Source organism: Peromyscus maniculatus, chromosome 12 (genome assembly GCF_049852395.1).
Source record: "Peromyscus maniculatus bairdii isolate BWxNUB_F1_BW_parent chromosome 12, HU_Pman_BW_mat_3.1, whole genome shotgun sequence".
Classification (NCBI taxonomy): Eukaryota; Metazoa; Chordata; class Mammalia; order Rodentia; family Cricetidae; genus Peromyscus; species Peromyscus maniculatus.
In genome coordinates this window covers 36,617,458-36,638,244 of record NC_134863.1, presented here as the reverse complement: position 1 = coordinate 36,638,244, position 20,787 = coordinate 36,617,458, and the positions used below count along the sequence as shown (strand labels likewise).

Here is a 20,787-nt window from a genome sequence, read left to right as displayed (position 1 = left end):
TGCTGCTTACTGGCTTGCTCCTCATGGCTTGCTTAGCCTGCTTTCTTATAGAATCCAGAACCACCAGCCCAAGGGTGTTCCCTCCCCCATGAATCACTAATTAAGAAGATGTCCTATAGGCTTGCCCCCAACTCAGTCTTAGGTTGAGGTTCAGTTGAGGTTCCTCCTCTCTGATGACTCTAGCTTCTATTATATTGACATAAACCAACAGTACGGTCTCCCTCTGTTCCCGATGAGAGCTTTGGATCTACTCTTTCCAACGAGGAGATTTGTGCACAATTGTAATGGACCCATAAAGGCTCAGAGAAAGAATCTTGCTTTCCAAATACCTTTTTTTAAAAGATGTATTTTAAAAAAAATTATGTGTATGTTTATCCACATCTCTGTGTTGGTATATGCATGTGAGTACAGTTTTACTCAGATGCTAAAATAGGCTATTAGATCCCCCTGAAGCTGGCGTTAGAGGCAGTTGTGAGTGGTTGCTGGGAACCAAACTCAGGACCTCTGAAAGGGCAATGTGTGCTCTTAACTGCTGAGCCATCACTCCAGCCCTCCAAGTGGGTTTCTAGGGAGTTGTGTGCTCATAGCAAAGCCGAGGAGAACAATCAGAGCCTTCCCACATGTTACCTGCCTCATACAGGCATAGGCTTCATTATTAATGTTCCTTGCCAAACTACTGCATTCTCAACAGACTTCCTGTTCAGGTGCTGCTGACTGCTCCCTTCAATCAAATTTCTTGAGGATATAACCCTCCTCTATAATATACAGTCAATAATATAATGATATATAATAAACATTTATTGCATGGCTGCTCAAGATTTATATATTTTAACTTATGTATATATACTTTTTTATTTGTGTGTACATTAGAAAACAATTGTTAAGAAACTCAGCTGTGTAGGAGAACACATACCTGTAATCCCAGAACTCAGAAAGTTGAGATGGGATGGTGAGCTATAGGTGAGCTAGACCAATACAGAGAGATCCTATGCAGGGAGAGAGGGGGTGGGCAAAACAAGGAAAGAAGAAAAAAGAGAGAAGAGAAAAGAGAAACAAAATTGAAAAGAAAAATAAATACTAGACATAAAAAGGCTTACTGTTTTCTCCTTATACCCCAGTGAATTATTATATTACCACATTTGGAGTATGTGTATCCTCTGATCTACTTTTGGACTAACTTGGGAACTATTTGGATCTGTTATTAATTTATTTTATAATTCTTATGTAAACTATAGAAAACAATAATTTTCTTAAGAGACTGTTTGTGGCAATCTTTTTACACTCCACTGTCCACTTGAAGCCATCTACTGGCTTTAAAGAAAAAACTTGGCATACACAGAAAGTCCGAAAACAGTTGGTAAAGTAAAAATTACCCTCTACGGGGCTGGAGAGATGGCTCAGAGGTTAAGAGCACTGGCTGCTCTTCCAGAAGCCCTGAGTTCAATTCCCAGCAACCACATGGTGGCTCACAACCATCTGTAATGAGATCTGGCACCCTCTTCTGGCCTGCAGGTACACATGCAGGCAGAACACTGTATACACAATAAATAAATACTAAACAAAAAACTGCCCTCTGCCCACCATTCCCTCTAACAGCCATGGCTGGGCTTACCTCCATCACCTTGTTCTAGCCCCACACAGTGTCGTAACCAGACATCTGCATTAGAGTGAGCATTTCTGATTGTTATTTCTTCATATTGGGAAGGCTACAGCCACGCTGGTGTGCTTCATTTTCATTCCATTTTCTCCGAAGGATGCTGACCTGTTGGATGTTGAGAGCAAACACTTTGAAGACTTGGAATTCCAGCAGCTTGAGCATGAGAGCCGTCTGGATGAGGAAAAGGAGAACTTGACTCAGCAGCTCCTGAGGGAGGTGGCGGAGTATCAACGGAACATCGTGGCTAGGAAGGTAATTTGCCAGGTGATGCTTCATGTGAAGAATGAAAATTGACTATTAACTGTGTTCTGGGAATCATGGTCATTCATATGGCTGTGGACTCTTGTCTCTATATATGAGTATCCTTTTGTGTTAATCACATTTGGTCTGTACCACATATGACAAATGATGCTCTGTGCTATATAAACTGAGACAGGTTACAGTCACTGTTATAATGTTATAGAGGTATTTATGGATAATAAACCAAGTCATAGACAATCAGCTGTTTGTTTCAAATCCCTCCCTCTGGCAGTTGAAATAACTAGAGTTAGAATAATTCTCTGAGCAAAATCTATTTTGGAATTTTCTCTTTCCGTTGATTAATAATCTCCAGTGCTGTGAGCCTGTTACCATTAGCAACAGACTTGTAGAAAGTCATTCTAATTATTAAGGACTCCTCCACCCAGGCCCTAGCATTTGGATGCCTAGCTCAGAATTTAGCATTTATTCTAGAATTTATAATCATACCCTAGAACATTGTACTAATTTGGTAAAATTGAAGGATAAAATTGATGCAGAGAATGAAGGACTGGGAAAGTTTCCTCTGGTTTAATGGAAAAATTCTTTTTTTTTTTTTTTTTTCATCAGCGTGTTAAAAAAAATCAGCTGATGGTCTAAAACAAGATTTCCTAGTGAATTCTGGATTTTCCCAAATAACTTTTCAAATCCTGTGAACTGCCTTGGCTATAAGTCAAGAAGTATTGAGCTTGGTCAGTCAAAGTAACTGCTTCTTAGCCTTAGGTGATCGTGGTGGTCCACTGTCAACTCAAATGTGGGCAGTGTCATTCAGGTTCTGAAGACCCTTTTCATCCCTGCCCGGGACAAACTGGCAAACCTTGGATTCCCTCATGTGCATCTTTCTACAATTACTTTTGTCTCCCAGGAAAAAATTTCTGCATTGAAAAAGCAAGCCAGTCACATTGTTCAGCAGGCTCAGAGGGAACAAGACCACTTCGTGAAAGAAAAGAACAATCTAATAATGATGCTCCAAAGAGTGAGTACTTCCTGCTCAGCAGCGGAGAAAGCACAGCTTCCGGCTGGGGGAGGGCTGCCTCTTCCGGTGTGGTGCCTTTGTACTCTGAGACAGCCATTTGTATTCACTTTCTATGTCATCTTCCACACTAGTAACAATACTCTCTGATGATGACCTACAACTCAGGCAGTAAGCAAGGAGGTTTTCTTCATTTTTTTTTTCTTTAAATCACTGAAAGAACTATGGCAAATCTACACTTTTCCTTTTTTTCCTTAAAAAAAAAAATTACACTTTTAATCAAGTAGTTAAAGATATTCTAACAATAATTTGTGGTAAGTTTAAGGGAAAATGTTCTTTATCCTTTGGTTGAATACTTTGGCTCAAGTATTCTAGTGTTTCCAACTGCAATTATTTGTGTGTGGGGTCTTCCTCATAAATGCCACATTAAAGTTAGTTTGACTTAGCTGAATCTGGAAATACTCCATGTGGCTTGGATAGAAGAGCACCAGCAGCCTCCATTGGGCCCATGTCCTTATCTGTCCCAATAAAGTAACTCAGAAAAAAGGATTCCTAGGATGAAGACAATGGACTAAATAAGTAAATAAATAAAAATAAGAAAAGCTGTAGCTACAACTTGGACATGGACCCTGGTATAATTTCAGGAGTAAAGCATCAAACACCAAAGCTAATGGGGTATCAGGTCAGAGCCACAACCTGGGGACATGATATTAGGATAGTGGAAATACGTGATGGACCCACAGCAGGGAGCAGGAGGTGGATGGAGTCCAGGATGATGTGGACCACGATACCCACTGAGATATGTGCATTACCTTCTCAGGTACTTTAGCTTACGAAAGAAGAGATGGAACCTTTCGTAGAGTTATTAGTCCCCTTGAGGGGGCCTCTGCATCCCACATACATCCTGGAAGCTTCTTCTTGCTCTTTTCAGCTCCCAGAAACCTATGAATGGAGCTGTAGTCTCCTCCCCTGCCCTGCTCTGTGGGACAGACTCTGTTGCCATTTTTTCCCTGTAACCATTTTTCCCTTTGTATGAAATATTCAAAGTCACAGCTTAAATTACACACTATCATGTATGCTTAAATAGTTGTTGAAATTTTAAGGGGAAAACAAAAATCTCTATTATAGTTTTTTTTTTGTTGTTTTTTACAAATAAGCAAACGAAGTCACAGATAACTTACTTCGTCATTAAAAATAGATAAAATTCAATTTGATTATGAAAACTGTGATTCACATGAGATAAGAGTTTTGTTTCTCCCATAACTGATCTATAGGTACCTTTCAATCTCAATCAACATTCCAACAGACTTTTTTTTATTTCTTTTTGTAGAAATGGGAGACAAGTTTGGTAAAATTTAAAGCTGATTTTCCTTAATATGAATTGCACGTTTGTGGTCTGGCCTTCTTGCTTAAATGCACAGGAAGCACACTTTCACAGATATCTACAGACATACTCAGAACAGTAAACACATGGAAGAAGCCCAATATGCACAGTCCTGCTGAACTTGAAAGACATCCTGCTGCCTCAGTTCAGCTCTCATGCTCAGCAAGTGTTGTTGTGTACTGTTTAGTGGTTGTGTGTGTGTGTATGTATGTATGTATATGTGTGTACGTATGTGTGTGTATGTATGTGTATGTGTATGTATGTATGTATATGTTTGTGTGCGTGTGTGTGTGTGTGTGTGTGTGTGTGTGTGTGTTGTGGGTGACTGCACTGTTAAAAGAGCTGCCGAATGGTGCTAAAGTGTTGCCACACACCCCCAAGTGCAGAAGGCTGTGGTTTATCTGTGTGTCCTGTATGCTTTGTTTTTAGACACTGGTCATAATGTTGCTGGTTGTCAGGCAAATGTGAATGAAACAAGGCTGTCTCACTTAAGGTGTTTCAAACAGTAACACACACAAAACCAAGCTGTGATTTGAGAAATTGATGAAAATGTTCCTGGCGAACAAGCCATGGTAGTGTACACTTGTAATGTTAGCATTTGGAAGCCTAAAGCAGGAGAAATGTAAATTCAAGGTCAGCGTGGGCTGCATTCTGAGTCCTACCTACACTGCCATATCTTGCCTCAAAAATAACTTAAAAAGAGGACAGTGAGATGGCTGAGGTAGTGCAGGCACTAGCCAAGCCAGCCTGGTGACCTATGTTCCATCTCCGGAGGTCACGCAGAGGTAGGAAGAAGAGAATGGTCCCCAAGAAGCTGCCTTTTGACCTCTATCCATCCACCATGGCATGTGCGTGTGCTCATGCCACCACATACATATACAGAACAACAATAAAATAAATGAAATAAAGTAGAAAGGAGACAGGGGGCTGGAGAGATGGCTCAGAGGTTAAGAGCACTGCTTGCTCTTCCAAAGGTCCTGAGTTCAATTCCCAGCAACCACATGGTGGCTCACAACCATCTGTGATGAGATCTGGCACCCTCTTCTGGCCTGCAGGGATATGTGCAGGCAGAATATTGTATACATAATAAATAAATAAATCTTTAAAAAGAAAAAAGAAAGGAGACAGGAAGGGAAAGGTTGAGGTTAGTATGAAAACAACAGTGTGACTCAACTTCTCATCCCCTAAAATGACTCGTCATCATTATAAACAGTGAACAATTTAAATGCCAGTGAGAATACGGACCAGCTAAAGCAGTCACTCCTTGGTGGTGTGAGTGTGAAGTGCACAGCACCCATGGAGGACTCCTCCAAAGTTTATTGTGTAGCTTTAAATGTGTGTCCACCTTGGACCCAGCAATACTAGTAGATACTTACACAGGACAAATGAAAATGTCTTTATAACAGATGTGTGCAGAACTGCTGGAAGTAACTTTTGCACAATAACCCCCCGCCACACACACACACACATTCTCTTTAGACACAAGCTAAATAACCATCAAGAGAAATGCGAATTAACAGAATATCATGCATATAGCAAAGTACTCCTCAGCATGCAGTAGGGGTTAACTGTCAATGCTCTCGCATTGTGGGGTAGAGCCAATACAGGAGTGTGCATATTGAATGACTCCATTTAGATCATGCTGGAGAATAAGAAAAGCCATGCAAGGCTTTGGGGCTTGGGCTTGAATGGACATGAAGGGGCCATGCACATTTCTAAGGTGTGAGAAATGTTTTTTATCTTGGTTGCAGTGCTGTTCTATTTGTAAACAATCATTGGTTATATACCTAAGGTCTTTGAGTTTGACTGTTAATGTAAATTATACCATGGTAAATAATATACCCCATAAATATTTTCCTGGAGGTTAACCCAAGATGGGTTGTGGGCCTAAACATAAAAAAAATGAATGCTGTGAATTTTCCAGAAGAATTGTACCGATGGATTATGAGATTATATCACCAGAGGCCACATGGATGTTTGCTACTTAGGGGAATAAAAATTTGAGTGTAGAAAATGCTCAAAAGATGAAGGCAGAGAAGGCCGTGAGACAATGAGCATCCCTCCTAGTTTCATGGAGCCCATGCTGGCATCTACCTTACTATACAGCTGAGGCTGACCTTGAACTCCTGACCCTCCTGCTTTCCCATCCCAAGTGCTGCAATTACAGGCCGGGACTATCCAGCCTGGCTCCACTTGCCATTTTCTGCTTCAGTTAGAACATCCTGTCTTCTCCTTAAGACTACTGTCACTTTGAAAAGTTCCTCTTGAATGGTGGGTTATCTAACTAACTGTGTTTGGAAAGTTGCTCATGCGTCCTATCAGCTGGTAGTAGGTAAGACAGCTGGAATGGCAAGCTTTAATTGAATGTGAGGAAAGGAACTAGAAATGGGCGTGTCGGGGATTCTGATGTTTGTCTCAAGCGTAATAGATTCTGTACGTCTTTAGGAAAAGGAGAATCTTTGTCATTTGGAAAAGAAGTACTCCAGCCTCACGGGGGGAAAAGGATTTCCTATTAACCCCAATACTCTGAAAGAGGTAAGTCACAATTTTATAAGTTCGCTTATGTCAGCTTGAAAATCAGATATGCCTCAGCTTTGTGTAAGTCAACTAATAAAAACCTTAGCTTAAATGATGTGGGGTAACGCTTGGTAAGTGTCCTGCCACTCCTTATCTATGCGTCAAGGAGCCTAGGGCTTGTCTTTTGGGTAATGCATATGCATGTTTGTGTGTGTCAAGATGCACCTGCTTGTCTTGACAGGGACTTTGGGAGGTACCTTGAGTCTTGCATTCTCCTTTCTCCTCATCCTTTCTCCCACTTTCTCTTTTCTTCTTTTTCTCATGAGTCTTAAAGAATAGGAAAATGCCCCCAAGAATTTGAGAAGATGGTCTTTCTTCCCCCCTTTGGTCTTACTTTCCTTCACTTGGGAGCCCCTGTTTACATCCGCCATACATACTCTTTAACAACCAATCATCCTGTGGTCCCCAGGATCACTCTTGTCCAAATATTCTCTCCCAGAGCTTCACTGATAGAACATTTTGCCTCTGCTTTGGAAGAGTATGATGCCCATGATAAAGTCACTTTCTCCATATTGACTTATAAACTAAGGAAAGGGGTTGTTGCTACCTAAAAATTTACCTAACCAAAACAATGCTTCTACTTCTAGAAAGCTGAGTGAAGAATTCTTAGCTAGAAAACTCTGTGTGTGTGTGAGGTGTGTGTGTGTGTGTGTGTGTGTGTGTGTGTGTGTGTGTGCATGCTTATTTATGCATATGCAGGTGTATGAAAGAAAATGTTCATCACTATAATAAGTGTGACCAAGTTTGTATCTTAGAAGCATTTTAAAAATATTTTTATAACAGATTTGTTAGGTCATACCACTTCATGGTTTTCATTTTGGGGAACACATAACTAACAAGGTTAGTGAGGTGAATGTGGTTGTGAATGGAACTTACAGGCTTAAGATAAGATGAGTGAAGTGTGAGGTAGGCCTTGTGACCTGCATTAATGAAACGCAGCTTGTGTATGTGTTCTGGGAAGCCACTAAATGATTTTAAATAGAGAGACGACGTTAGTTGATATCCATTTGTAAAGATCACTCCTGGCCACTCAGAAATCACTGGGTCAGAAATGGCTCTAGTAGTGCAGGCTAGAGCCTGGATTAGGTACTCAGATGCCATCAATGTCAGTGAGATGGAAAGTGGCTTGGATTTATATGTATTTTACAGATAGAATTGAAAGTTCTTGCTGATACATTGGCTTTTGTGGGAAGATGTCAAGGAACATTCAAGAACAATGCATGTTCCCTGTTTCCGGGTGAGGTGATTGGCTGATGCTTCTTGCTGGGGTACCTGAAGATAAGGGCAATAGTTTATAGGGAAATTTGAAGTTGAGCCTGAGCACACTTTGGAGCAAGGGCTACAGTAGCAAATGGATTACATGGGCCTTTTATCCTTTCTGTCGGTCCCCAGATAGGCTAAAATCTTTCCTGTTTTACAGATGCGTTGGTCTTTGCTTTTTCTGAAGACTCCTGGGTGTCAAAGGGTCTGTTGACTTTGGGGCCATTTTTGTGTGTCTCTACCATATAGGTCTAGTATCTGCATGTTCTCAACATGTCACAAGAAGACTTGACTTGTGAGATGTTTTGATTGTCTGGTTTCTGATCTTTTTGCCTTCACCTTCCTCTTCTCTCTTTTCTCCCCCAGCCTCCTTCTGAAGAATGACTAATTTATAACCAGATTTTTTTACAGAGCACCCACATCTGACAAAAAACCTTTTGAAGCAATTAAACTACATGATCTAAGACTCATAAAAGGGAATTTTCAAAGCCTGACTTTAAAGCTTTTCTTTCAAACAAGCAAAAGAATAACTCGAAGATGTTAATTTCCTTTCTGATTCATTACCAGAGATGAAATGGGACAGCCAAATTCATCCCTTCCTTTCCTCAGTTGAACCACGTAAAACTTCACCTAGTGTCTGTGTCCCTCTGCTGTGTAAGACTTCAGGACATTGGTTGATGACAGTCAGCTCTCGCTTTCTTAGCTTTGCTGTAATGATGGGCTGTCCAGAAAACCTTTCATTTCCAGGCTAGAGGTTTTCCTGCATGGAATCACTTTTAGAAAATTGTAATAGTGTTTCCATCATTAATGGTCTAAAACTAGAACCCAAGGTCAAATTCAATGCACTTTCACTTTCAGAAGACTGTTGTTTTATAAGCTTTATTCTTCTTTTCACATGTTTCATTGGTGTGGCAAAAATCTTGACTGACTTGTGTAATTACTTCCCATGAAAATCATTCTAAGTGCCTTTTCCACAAAGATCCTTTTAGGAGTTTTGGTACAGAGATTTTGATTCCTGGGCATATTTTTAAGCTGCAGATGGAACTGGATTACTGAGTTCACAGTAACTGCAACTTCTCTGTCCTAGCAACAGAGTTGGAGTTGGGGCAGTTGCCTTGAAGATAGTACCATGTGACTGCAACTCTTCCCGAGGTCTGTGTGTACACACACATGAATGTAAAGAGTGTCCTTCTCATTCTTTTTGGGCTGAAATATCCAAAACTAAATCCCACTAAAAGTGGGATTGCTATTTTTATAAATGTTTTCTTGATACAAAACCCAGGAGCCAATCAGCCCACTTATTCTGACACTGTCATTTTCAAAAAACAGAAAAGGGAATTTCTTCCATGCATATTTGTGGAAAAGACTCGTGAATTAGAGAGTGAGTGATTACGTTGTCTATTGTGTATCTGATTGTTCAATGTACCTATAGAGATAATGCCATTCCATTGACAGAATGATGCTGAGACTTCTGGATATTTATCATATGGTCATCTTGATTTCACCAGAAATGATGTTGAATACTTTGAATGACATTTTTCAAGATTGAGCACTGCAAACCCATTTTCATGGCTGATCATTCACTTAATGAGACATTAAGTAGTGCCCAGGTACCTGGCTGTGTTGCGCTCAGCTAACTCATTGTCCTGGGGACATTAATACTCTCGCATGCCTCAGCTTTTGCTTTCTTTGTGTTTAACTTCTGAATTCCTCCTTTTAGGGCTATATCAGTGTAAATGAGATTAATGAGTCATGTGACAGTTCCACGACTCTGTCCCCTTCCACTCAGTTCCCTGCTGACGCTGACGCTGCTGTCACTGAGCCTGCCTCGGCTGTGCCGGTGAGCCAGCCCCAGAGTTCAGAGGTGTGTGGGCATGTGTTTCATTCATTCACTGCTTTTCCTCATGTCAGAAATTAACCCACAGTTCACTGAAAATAATCAAAAGGAATGTGTGTGTTCCAGAGGGCCAGAATGATGCTGAGTTTATAAGACCATATTTGGGGTGGGGGGGGGGGGGGTGGGGCATTGTTCTACACCAGAAATATTAGAAACCATGAAATGTGTGGTAACAGTGGGCAGCTAGACATAACTGTCAACAAATAAGGTCAGTGTCTTAGCATTCTAACCAAACCTAATTTTCTTAGATTCCGACTTTCTGGTTTGAATTGCCTTTCTCAGATGGGTTCTGTTGCCTGTTTTGCTTGGCAATATTGAATCATGCTTTCATTGTTATGCTTTTTGAAGCATAACATTTAATGGTAAGCATTCTTGGGAGTGGCCAGGGAAGGGAAGTCTCAGTACCTTCTACTGATCACATTGCCTGCTGTGTGGGATCGTTTGTGATCTTGTGATTGATGCACAAAAGGTCGGAACAATCAGGTGATGGATTTCAGGTCTCTGTCTCATTCGTCCTCTCCTCTCACACTGGTCTGTGTCCACCTCTTCTTTCTCCTATAAAGCAGAGATCAGCTGTCTGTTCTGGATTTCTGTTCCCTTCCACTCTTTCTCCTCATCCTGTCACTCAACCTGCATCAGCCCCTTGGCCTGAAGTCACGGCTCCATCTGTCGACCCTTTCCCTCTAAATGACACGCCTCCCCCTCTACCAGCTAAGAAACACAGGCCGCAACAGCAGCTGGAGCAACAGGTAATGAGGGAGGTGGACAGAGCATGGGGATTTGACCTTGAGAACAAGGTCACTCACGTGCTGTTCTTTATCTTTTCCAAAGTTGATTTTTTTTTGAAAGGCAAGTTGCAGAGCGTTTTTCTTTCTTACCTTCTTCTTAAGGATATTTAGTGTGGTCTAAGGGTGCCGGGACTAATAAAGCTTTGATATGTTTCATATCACCATGCTTTTCAGCTCCCATTCAACAAAACAGCGTGGCTTGTCTGGCATCTTTCTCAAGAGGCTGACAAGTATTTCCATAAAATTCATAGTGTAAAATGATTGTGACAACACCACATTTCTATTGCACAGTCTTGAAGCCGTAATGCTAGATGTCATTCCAGTGCTGTGTCCAGATTGGCGAAACACTTCACAGCTCTCCCTCCATCCTTCCACTGACCCTAGAGAAGAGGATTTAGGTCCATCTTAGACTAGGTACCTTTAGGCCTGTGTCTCGGGCTACTGCCACTGTGCTGATGTGAAAGGGAACCGATCAAAGAGTTGAGTCAAATAACGGATGAACTTGGGGGGTGAAAGCATTACACACCTTTCATTTTTAACGTGATGTTAATCTCATTTTAGCTTCATTTAGGACAGGCAACACCTTGGGTGTCAAAGCAATCCGTTTTCAAACCTGTTGCCTTGTGCCCAATATTAACAGACAATTTCAATGGAGTTTATCGAACTCTGAAAATCAAAGCCTAGGAATTTATGCCATTTGATCACAGTGAAAACAAAAAGTTTTCTAATGCTGCTTTCCAACCTTAATCAGCAACTAACCATCCAAACGTTGAGGCTTTATTGTGGTGATGTGGACTCCCTGGCCCTGAATTCCAACTCTGCCACCTTCTAGCTGCAGGACCTCAGGCAGGCTTACTAAATGTCTCTGCACCCCAGATTCCTTGCTTATGAAAAAGAGACAGAAAACCAATCTCACAGGATTGTTATGAGAGCAGAATGAGATCATAAACATGGAGCATCAAACCTGGCACATAGGAAGCTCCGAATAAATACTAGCTACTGGAAATATATATACCATTATAAAGTTAAAATGCAAACATTTATCATCACTGGCATGCATTCGTTTATATTTCAAAAGCCCAAGACTAGCACTAAAGTGATCTAACCAAAGGACACTTTATTATGTAGTCATTTTCCTACCCAAGACATTTTGAGGAGTGAGGAGAGGTCAAGTAAAATCTGGATGTTTTAAGACGGCAAAAATCTTGCCTTAGAAATCTGATTGGAGAGAGAGAGAGGTAGTCTCTTGGATCATTTACATATGGGAGATTACTATGGGATCTCCTTGGCCATGAGCTTTGAAAATGGAAGTAATTTAGATGGAAGCCATCTATGAAAACCTTACCTTGGTTTGGAGTATTATATAAACTTTCCTGTTACTGCTCATTCTCTTCATCCTCTTCCATTTCCTACTTCTTGTTCCCCTCACCGGAGTCTGTGCCACCACACGGAACTCTCTAGGTAGACACAGAGAGTGGAGAACCGCTGGCCTGCGTTGTCCACCTGCTGTCCCCCCATCCACCCCGTGGGACCATCACAGCCGTGGTGCCCATTGTATCTATTCATAAGCAGCACGGTAGAAGTGAAAGGTGGATTTTCTTAAAGAAAAATGTCATAGGGCAGAAATAAATAATAGCCATTGTCTAGTCACATCCAATGCTAGCTCTAATCTGCTGGCCAACACCAAGTTACGCCATTAGTGTAAAAGGTATTTTCACAATCCAACTTCCAAAGCTCCTCTGTGAGTGCCTTGCTTCTTCGGTGATGAGCGTCAGTCAGTCAAGTTTTGCTGTTCTCCTTTGCGTTTGCGTTTAAAGCACTTTAGAAGTCTGGAAGAAAGGCGAAAGCAGCACAAGGAAGGTCTCTATCTGAGTGACACTTTGCCGCGAAAGAAAACCACACCTTCCATCTCTCCACACTTCAGCAGTGCCACAATGGGGAGAAGCAGCACCCCGAAGGTAGGACTCGGAAGAGCCAAGACCTTCTCCCTCTGTAACATCTTCTTGTTGTCGCCAACAAAGGCAAAGCCTTTAAAATGCAAAAATAACTGAATGCTATGCCATTACATCTGCTTCTTGGGCAGATATCTGGGCTAAAGAATGTGTTTTCTGCCACCATACTGCAGGTGGTGGGTACTCTGTACTTATAGAACGGGTGCCCTCTGGCTGTCCCCATGTTTAGAAGTAACCCAGATCGTAGACTCTGAGCTTCAGGAGTAACAGTACTAAATAGTTATCAGGTGGCGGCTGCATGCATGGCACCCGAGTTAGCCCTTTATGTGAACCTGCCACCACTGTGTAAATGCTTACTCATCACTACCCTAGTGGTGGGTAAACTGAGGAAGAAGAGGAAGAAGTAAGTGACAACCCAAGATCCCTCAATTGGAAACTGAAAGAGTCAGAATGTGAACCCTGGTTGACTAGACACCTGTACCCTCTGCTGGAGTGCTCAGGGGCTTATTGAAAAATGGAGAGAGAAAGAGAGAGAGGAGGGAGTAGAGGTGGGGTAGACTTCCAGCCCTTTTCTTATCCATAATTAGAGTAACTATATTGTAATCAGTTACAAGTTGGTGTTTTAAATGGACTTTATTCACACGAAAGATTTCGCTATTTAAAAGAATAAGCCGTGCATGGTGGCGCATGCCTGTAATCCTGGCATTCGGGAGGCTGAAGCAGGAGGTCACTATGAGTTTGAAGCCTTTCTGGCCTACAGAGCAAGACCCTATCTCAAAAAGCAAGTAACAAATGAAGCCAGCTAAAGCCAGTGGCTCTTAGTGGGTGTGAGCATAGCGAGCGGTAGAGAGAAACTGGAACATCTGGGCACGGACAGCTGGCTTGTCCTTGTGTTTTTGCATGGTGTGCATGCATCCCTGTCCATGCACCTGCCCTCTGCACCTTATGCATGGGGAGCTTTCGGTCACTCACTCTCACAAGACTGGACAGTGTCTTTTTCCGCCCATCTTCTCTTTTGGAATCGTTGCTATCGGAGGACGTGCGGCGACACTGGGACTTGGGTATAGTTTCTTGAGAGTGACAGTGGGTGAGTGTCCACATCCTTTACCACTTGGCGTCAAGAAGTGGGGCTGGAGACCAAGCATCTCTGCCCTCTGTACTTAAGAGAGGAGCTTTGGAAACAGGAGTGTGCCCATGTCCTGGAGTACCACTTGGTACTCAGTTGGCCTTGCCTGAAGTATTCCCCCCTGCTTCTCTCAGGCTCACCTGCCTCTGGGGCAGAGCAACAGCTGTGGCAGTGTGCTCCCCCACTCGCTGGCCACCATGACCAAGGACGCAGAGTCTCGGAGGATGCTCAGAGGTATGTATCCTTTAAATCACATGTCAGTTGTCTTCTTTTAAGCATGAGAATTCCCCAGGGAGAGGTGATGAGAGCCAAGTTGGGGATGATAGAGGGAAGATGAACCCACGTCCCAAATTTTACTATTAGTATGTTACTTTGGGGGAGGGATGTGTGCAACATCATCTTTGTAACATGGTAATGCTTCCCTTTTGGCACATATTGCCAGCGATCATAAACACACCTATTATACTTTACAAGTTCAATCCAACTTCCATACTGGAAAGGGCTTGAGAGAATTGCTAACCTTCCCATTCGATTGAAACAAAGAAAAGGGAAATCACTGAAATGCAGAGAAATTTCCAGGGCACTTAGCAAAGATCACTGGTCTTGTCTGTGGCTGACACACTATGTTAAATGACCCCTGAGCTGGAGTCAATGAGCTGACCTTGTTAATGGGCTCAGAAGTGAATTTCTTGAGCCTTTTGACTGTAAGCGTGAGGACTTCTACTGTGTATTTAGGTTTTAGGTCCACCTTGATTCTTGGTATGTGTTCTTTGAAACAACATATTACATGTGTAATAGGGTTATCAAATAGTCCTTAGGAGAGACTGAAAGAAGGGACTACAGTGTCATTCCAGAAGCAAGACTCTTATTGAAATAAAGTTACTGTGTTAGTACAGTAGTTTACATCAGCAACTTATGTTGGCTTTAATTTCTTAATTAAATTTGTGCTAGATACCAAGAATGCAAATGAATGGCATATTATTTAACTTTGAAATGCTTGGAGACTAGAGAGGAAGGATGGAGACACATAATAGATGATCTTAATAAAATGTCAAATACAACAGTGAAGGCCTTCAAAGATGTAAAGGGAAAAGCTGGCAGACATTTGACTATCAAATGCATTCATGAATGAATGGGTTGACATCTTGCCCTTTATGTGAATTAAAATTGAATTCTGATTGGTGGGCTTCTCCACTGATGATATTAGGGTATAATCACTCTGTGTATGTGTGTGTGTATGTGTGTGTGTGTGTGTGTGTGTGTGTGTGTGTGTGTGTGTGTACACATACATACACACATACTACATATGCATATATGTTTATATAGAAAATATGTGTGTGATATATGTACTACTGGAATGAGGTTTCAAATCAGCATTGGAAGTGATTTAATGAATTAATGGAGCAAACAATTTTTTTTCTGGGTAGTAAACACCTGTATTTCTAGCACTCGGGAGGCTGAGACAGGAAGATCACAAGTTTGAGGTCATCCTGAGCTGTATAGTGAGACCTTGTCTTAAAAGAAGGAGTTAATAAAGCTGGGTAAAGTGACATTGGCCTGTAATCTCCCTACTTGGCAGGGGGGAAGAGGAGGCAGGAGGGTTCAGGAATTTAAGGCTAACCCGGGGTAGGTAGCAAAAAAAAAGGGTTAAGGCAGGCTATAGTGTTTATTTGAGGTTTATATTTGTAATATTTAAATAAAATATTAGACTTCTGTTTTATTTATTATAATTTCTTAAGATAAAAATATTTCTTAGTATTCACAATAAGCATAGAAGTCTGTTTTGGCTCTCACTTATTTCTGTCAACTTGAAGGTCACTTCTGTTTTCTCTTGAACCAATTTTTCTGTGATATTAATAGGCTTCCTTTATAATGTATATTCCACTCTGGTGGAAGGCATCCAAGCTTGGATTGGCCATGCAACTGAGACCTTTCTGCATATTTATGAACTTTTCATCCTGCATATTCATGAGCTCTCTATAGTACAGTGGTTTAGGGAAAGGTGGAACATCGAGGAAAGAGAAGAGGGGTCAGAAATGACTGTGCCCAGGACCATGAACAGTCTTTTAACTAGAGAGCATGGAAAGCTGGGCTTTGCACTAAATGCTTAGGTCCATGAAGTTGAGAGTTGCTTACAGTACCGTGCTTGGGAGAAGATGATGAAGCTAGGGAACCTTTGGTCGACTGTCCTAATCTACATTCCCCTTAAAGATTGGAATACCTCGAGTGAGTCTGGTCAAGAGAACCTGAGCCAACCCTGTGAGGTCGTGTTAGGGATGTAGACTCTGCACAGTCTACTTTCTGGTTTATCTTTGGTGCTCTTGTTCTCCTTTGGCGTGACTTTTGTGCACTTGAGAAGACTGTAGCTTCAGGCTTTGCTGTCCTCCTGAAGTCATGTCCTGCTTAGAGCTTCCTGGGACTCTGACGGGAAGGCTCTGAAGAAACAAGACTTACATAGGCTGATCCAAGTGTTCTGTGAAGTCGGCCTGCTCCTCTACCCAGAGGAGGGATGGCCAGGGATGGTATTTCCTTAAGCCACAGCAGATGGTAAAAATCGGCAGGAGTTTACCCAAAGCCCATATGGGTGTCTCACAGAGACCTGGAGGGGTGAATCATGTATTTGTTTAGAATTCTTTCAGCAGCACTTGTTGATGTCATGAGAATAGTAAATGTGATTAAAAGTGCAGTCTGGACAAATTTCTGTCTACTACGTTTTCATTATGTCAAATTTAGTGAGACTTCGTCATTTACTTTTTTATGAACACAATTAACTAAAGTGCACAATTTTTTTGCTGCTGTTCCTAATGGATACATCAAGGATGATGGTGTAAGTATAAGCCTTCTTCAATCAGTAGTTTCCATAGCACTGACAATGTGGCTCAAGGAACATTGAAAGGAACTGTGTTAAAAGGCCAGAGCTGAGGACCTGGACTCCTGAAGTTGGAGAGGTCGTTGGCTTTTTTTTTATACAGCTTGTCAACTGTTCTTTGTAGCTTTAGAACAAATGAGATTTTTATCTTTTTTTTTTTTCTTGTTAACTGCAGGAAAGCCCAAGAAAGGTATGACAACCTCCTTGTGTGGTGTTTTTGTTTCCAGCAAATATCAAAAGGTCATTGTCAAGTAATGTTTATGACCTGCTCTGATTTTAAAGCCTGCAATGGTGGATTTTCAGTCTGATGGTTCCTTTTAGCCAATAAAGAAAAAAAAAATTGCTGTACATTTTATGGAACACAATGCTTGCGGCAGCTGCTGTTCCTTCGAAGGCAGCTGCATGACTCTCTTTTGTTTGGGCTCTTATAACAAGTTCCGACCATGCAGGAGACACAGATACTGTGACAGCATTCATCTGTGAGGTTCTTTGTAGCCCTACGTTCATTGGAGAGGCCACTCAGAGAGAAGAGTGGGCATCCAACGTATACAGGCTCAGTGCAAAACCTCTCCTTCTAAGAAGCCAGCTAGACAAGCGGAAGGGTAGAAGAATTTGGGAAACTCTGGTGTATTTGTTTCACTTAAGCTCATTTGGTAAGGAAGACTTTGGAGGGTGAAGAAAAGTATAAACACCTGGCCTGGATAAGCAAGATGGCTGTTGGCGAGGTTAGGTAGCAATACATAGCATAAGGAAGAACTTGTTATAAAGTTTCGTGGGCTGTGCATCGGATAATTGAATGGCATCTAAAATTTTGGTTGATCTAATTATGTTTATGTGTGTGGGTGTTTTGCCTGCCTGTTTTCTTGTGCACCACACATGGACCTGGTGCCCAAGGAGTCCAGAAGAGGGCATCATATCTCCGGGATCTGGAGTTAACAAAAGGTTGTGAACTGTCGTGTGGGTTTTGGGAATCGAACCCAGGTCCTTTGGAAGAGCAGCCAGTGCTCTTCACCACTGAGCCACCTCTCCAGCCACTTGAATAAGAAATTTTACCAAGTTCTTAAATCCTATTTGCTACTGTCTGCTTAAAGATGATTTTATAAATATAATCTTGGGGTTTATCATTATTATTATTATCATAGCTATTTTCTGGTTGGTGAATATGTGTACAATTTTTTTCTTTTGTAGCAAATCTTTTTTTTCTAACTATGCATGTATCATGAACCTTTTTAAAAATCTTGAGCTTTTCTCTCTAACCTTAGCTTGAATGTAAAATGTGACTATCATTCATGTTCGTCTGCTGTTATTACTAATATGTCCAAGAGTGCATGTTGGGGTGAATAGGTTCCCGTCCACATGCCAGCCTTTCTGACCCTGTATCTTTCCCCTCTCTCTGCCTCTCTCCCTCCCCTCCTGACTTGTCCATTCTTCTGGCTGTGGACGGTCATTAGGAAGAATGAACTCCTCAGCAGGTGAGCTGTGACTGGTACATTGGCAGATGTGCACTCTCTTCCATCATAAGCCCTGGTTGTCATTGGACATCATCCTAATGTCCACATTAAGACACAGATAGCCATTAACGATGTATCAGATGTATTTGATATATGTTGGGAAAACTACGTATCTCATGTGGATAATTCACAAGAGAACTTTGGGCACCAATAGGCCAGAATTCGTTGAAATTGGCATTAACAATAAGAAAAATGACTGGTCTTTGTGCTCCAATCTAATGGCTTTCCTGGCAAGGAAGGTGACTGAGTGGGTTGTTTCCTGGTGTATTCTGTGCTGTGGAACAAGCCTAGACATGAGGCCTTGCTTTGTAGACCTTAGGACTACCCCCTTCACACAGCTCTTTCAAGAGCCTTTATTTTAATTTTAATTTTTTTAGAGTTCTTTTCATTCCACTGAATGTTTTTTTTTTTTTCTCTATAACTGGAAAAAGAACCACAAAACTAAGTGGACTTGGGTTGAGGACCTCTCCAGTTTCCTAAGTTAGATCCCGTACTTCACCCCCAAAAGTGGATGCATTCTTGCTTTATCTGACCGCTCAGATAGTTGGGGTTTATAGATGAAAGGTGAATTCATTCAGTGGTTCTTGTGGTGTCTTCAGGGTAAGTAGGTAGGGGGTCTGCTGTGAGCAGGATACCCCTGTTGCCCTCACAGAACCTCCCTGAGTAGAAGCTCAGGCCACTGCCTCTCTTGACTCAGCAGTTCCTGAAACTGCCACTCACTCTCTCCAGCTCTTCAAGCTCTGTTCTGCTCTGTTTTTTCCTTTATAGAAAGTACCCACAGCTTTGGATGGTCAGATCTGAGCTCAAATCCCCAAACCAGCCACTCAGGTGCAATTCTAAGGTTACAAGGGAGAGATCAATGCTCTTATTTGTTTCCTTTACTAAAAACAAACAAACAAACAAACAAAAACTCTTGTTATTTTTGCCAGGTTGACCTGGAACTCACAATAATCCTACTGCCTCGGCCTCTTGAGTGCTAGGATTACAGGTACACACCCACCCTACTATGGCCACACTGTTATTTATAATGGTGGGAGAACTTATTTTCAAATTTGTTTGGCAGAGAAAAGCCATCTCAGGTTGACAGTTGTAACAAACAACTATGGCCAGTGGGCAGTGTTGAGTAGCTCGATGAGGGGAATATCCTGTTCACACTGGAAATGAAAATCCTGCATTGGAAATGATCTCATCTTCTGCAGGCTTTGTCGTGTAAGCTGCTGTAGAGCTTTAAGGTCCTTTTTCTGCTTTTGGAATGACTGGGCAAGCCCCCTGAGCGGAGCAAAACTCAGCCAATTAGTAGACGGTCTGGGAACCGGAGGTCCACAAGCCATGGGGCAGTCCACTGGAGTGTAGCTGTTCCTTGTGCGCATGTCTGAAAACATTGAGCTTTTAGTTTCCTGTCCCTCTTACCTGAAGGTACAAACTCATTTTCTTAGTCTGTGATATTTCTGAAGAAAGCAAAACAAAACCCAGAACTCTGGAAGACTGGAGAGGCAGGTCATGGGTGGTTTGAGAAGAGTGAGCCCTCCTTTTAGCAGTCCCCAGAACATGTTAATTCTTCCTGGAGACTGACTTTTCCTCACTGAAGAAAGCTCATTGGGGAAGGAGAGAGGGAGGGGCTGGGATAGAAATCACAGCCAGGGCTGTAATTCCCATATGCTCTAAATGACATGAAAGGATTTATTTTTCACATTGGCATGAGGACCTGTCTTCTGGGTAATCGATACCAATGTGAAGACTTTCTGTGCATCAGCATTGTCTGAAAGTCATAAGGAAATGATTACGTGTAGCCTTTTCAAATAATTTCTCTTGTCATTTTCCCTCCCTTTGCTAATGAATATCTGGAAATGATGTAAAAGGAACAATTACTAATTCCAAAAGTTCAAGTGTAAAAGGTAAATATCTGTGTGATGACTTTATTGCCTTTCTTTTAAACAGTGACCCAAGCTGCACACTTGGAATGCCTGGCTTTGTGGGGTGCTGTGTGCACGGATCACTGCCATAAAGGATGCTCTGTCTGCTCTCAATGCGCCTCTGTGCTTGGCATCCTTCCCTAGTTCCCTGATATGGATCTGTAATTTAGAGCAGCAGATCGTGTGAGGAAATCTCATTTTCCTAGAGATGCATTAGTCTGAATAACACATATTCACACAGACCTCCAGAACCACGCAGTTACAAAGGGACACAAAAATATGCATGTCACTCATAAATTTTATAGATCGTTTCGATAGTTGATACTTTATTAAGGCATCATGGGTGAGGCTCCTAGTTCTAAACAAATGTTAAGTCAGCAGCTGTGGAAGCTCCTTTGTTTTGTTTCTTTTATGGGTTTTTGGTGGTGGTGGTCATGGTAGTATTGTTATTTTGTTTTTATCTTTTTGTTTTCTTTAGGCCACTTTTTTTTTTTTCTTAATTAAAATCCTCATTGAAAGGTAGTTCCCGGGCTGGAGAGATGGCTGAGAGGTTAAAAGCACTGGCCGCTCTTCTAGAGGTCCT

At 41.8% G+C, this 20,787-nt stretch overlaps 1 protein-coding gene across 22 annotated transcripts in view; it reads left to right on the top strand.

Annotated features, from left to right (window-relative positions):
* Phldb2 (pleckstrin homology like domain family B member 2) overlaps nt 1-20,787 on the top strand; it is a 228,268-nt gene that overhangs the window by 191,170 nt on the left and 16,311 nt on the right. For 4 of the 22 annotated variants that reach the window (XM_076548897.1, XM_076548902.1, XM_076548901.1 and 1 more), the window contains 9 exons: nt 1,754-1,909; nt 2,820-2,930; nt 6,757-6,846; nt 9,869-10,012; nt 10,609-10,794; nt 12,651-12,791; nt 14,046-14,145; nt 18,232-18,252; nt 20,151-20,186. In XM_076548897.1, coding sequence (XP_076405012.1) covers nt 1,754-1,909; nt 2,820-2,930; nt 6,757-6,846; nt 9,869-10,012; nt 10,609-10,794; nt 12,651-12,791; nt 14,046-14,145; nt 18,232-18,252; nt 20,151-20,186 — 985 coding nt within the window. The remainder of the gene's footprint in view (nt 1-1,753; nt 1,910-2,819; nt 2,931-6,756; nt 6,847-9,868; nt 10,013-10,608; nt 10,795-12,650; nt 12,792-14,045; nt 14,146-18,231; nt 18,253-20,150; nt 20,187-20,787) is intronic. The other 18 variants (XM_076548914.1, XM_076548910.1, XM_076548917.1 and 15 more) reach the window with 12 other exon arrangements.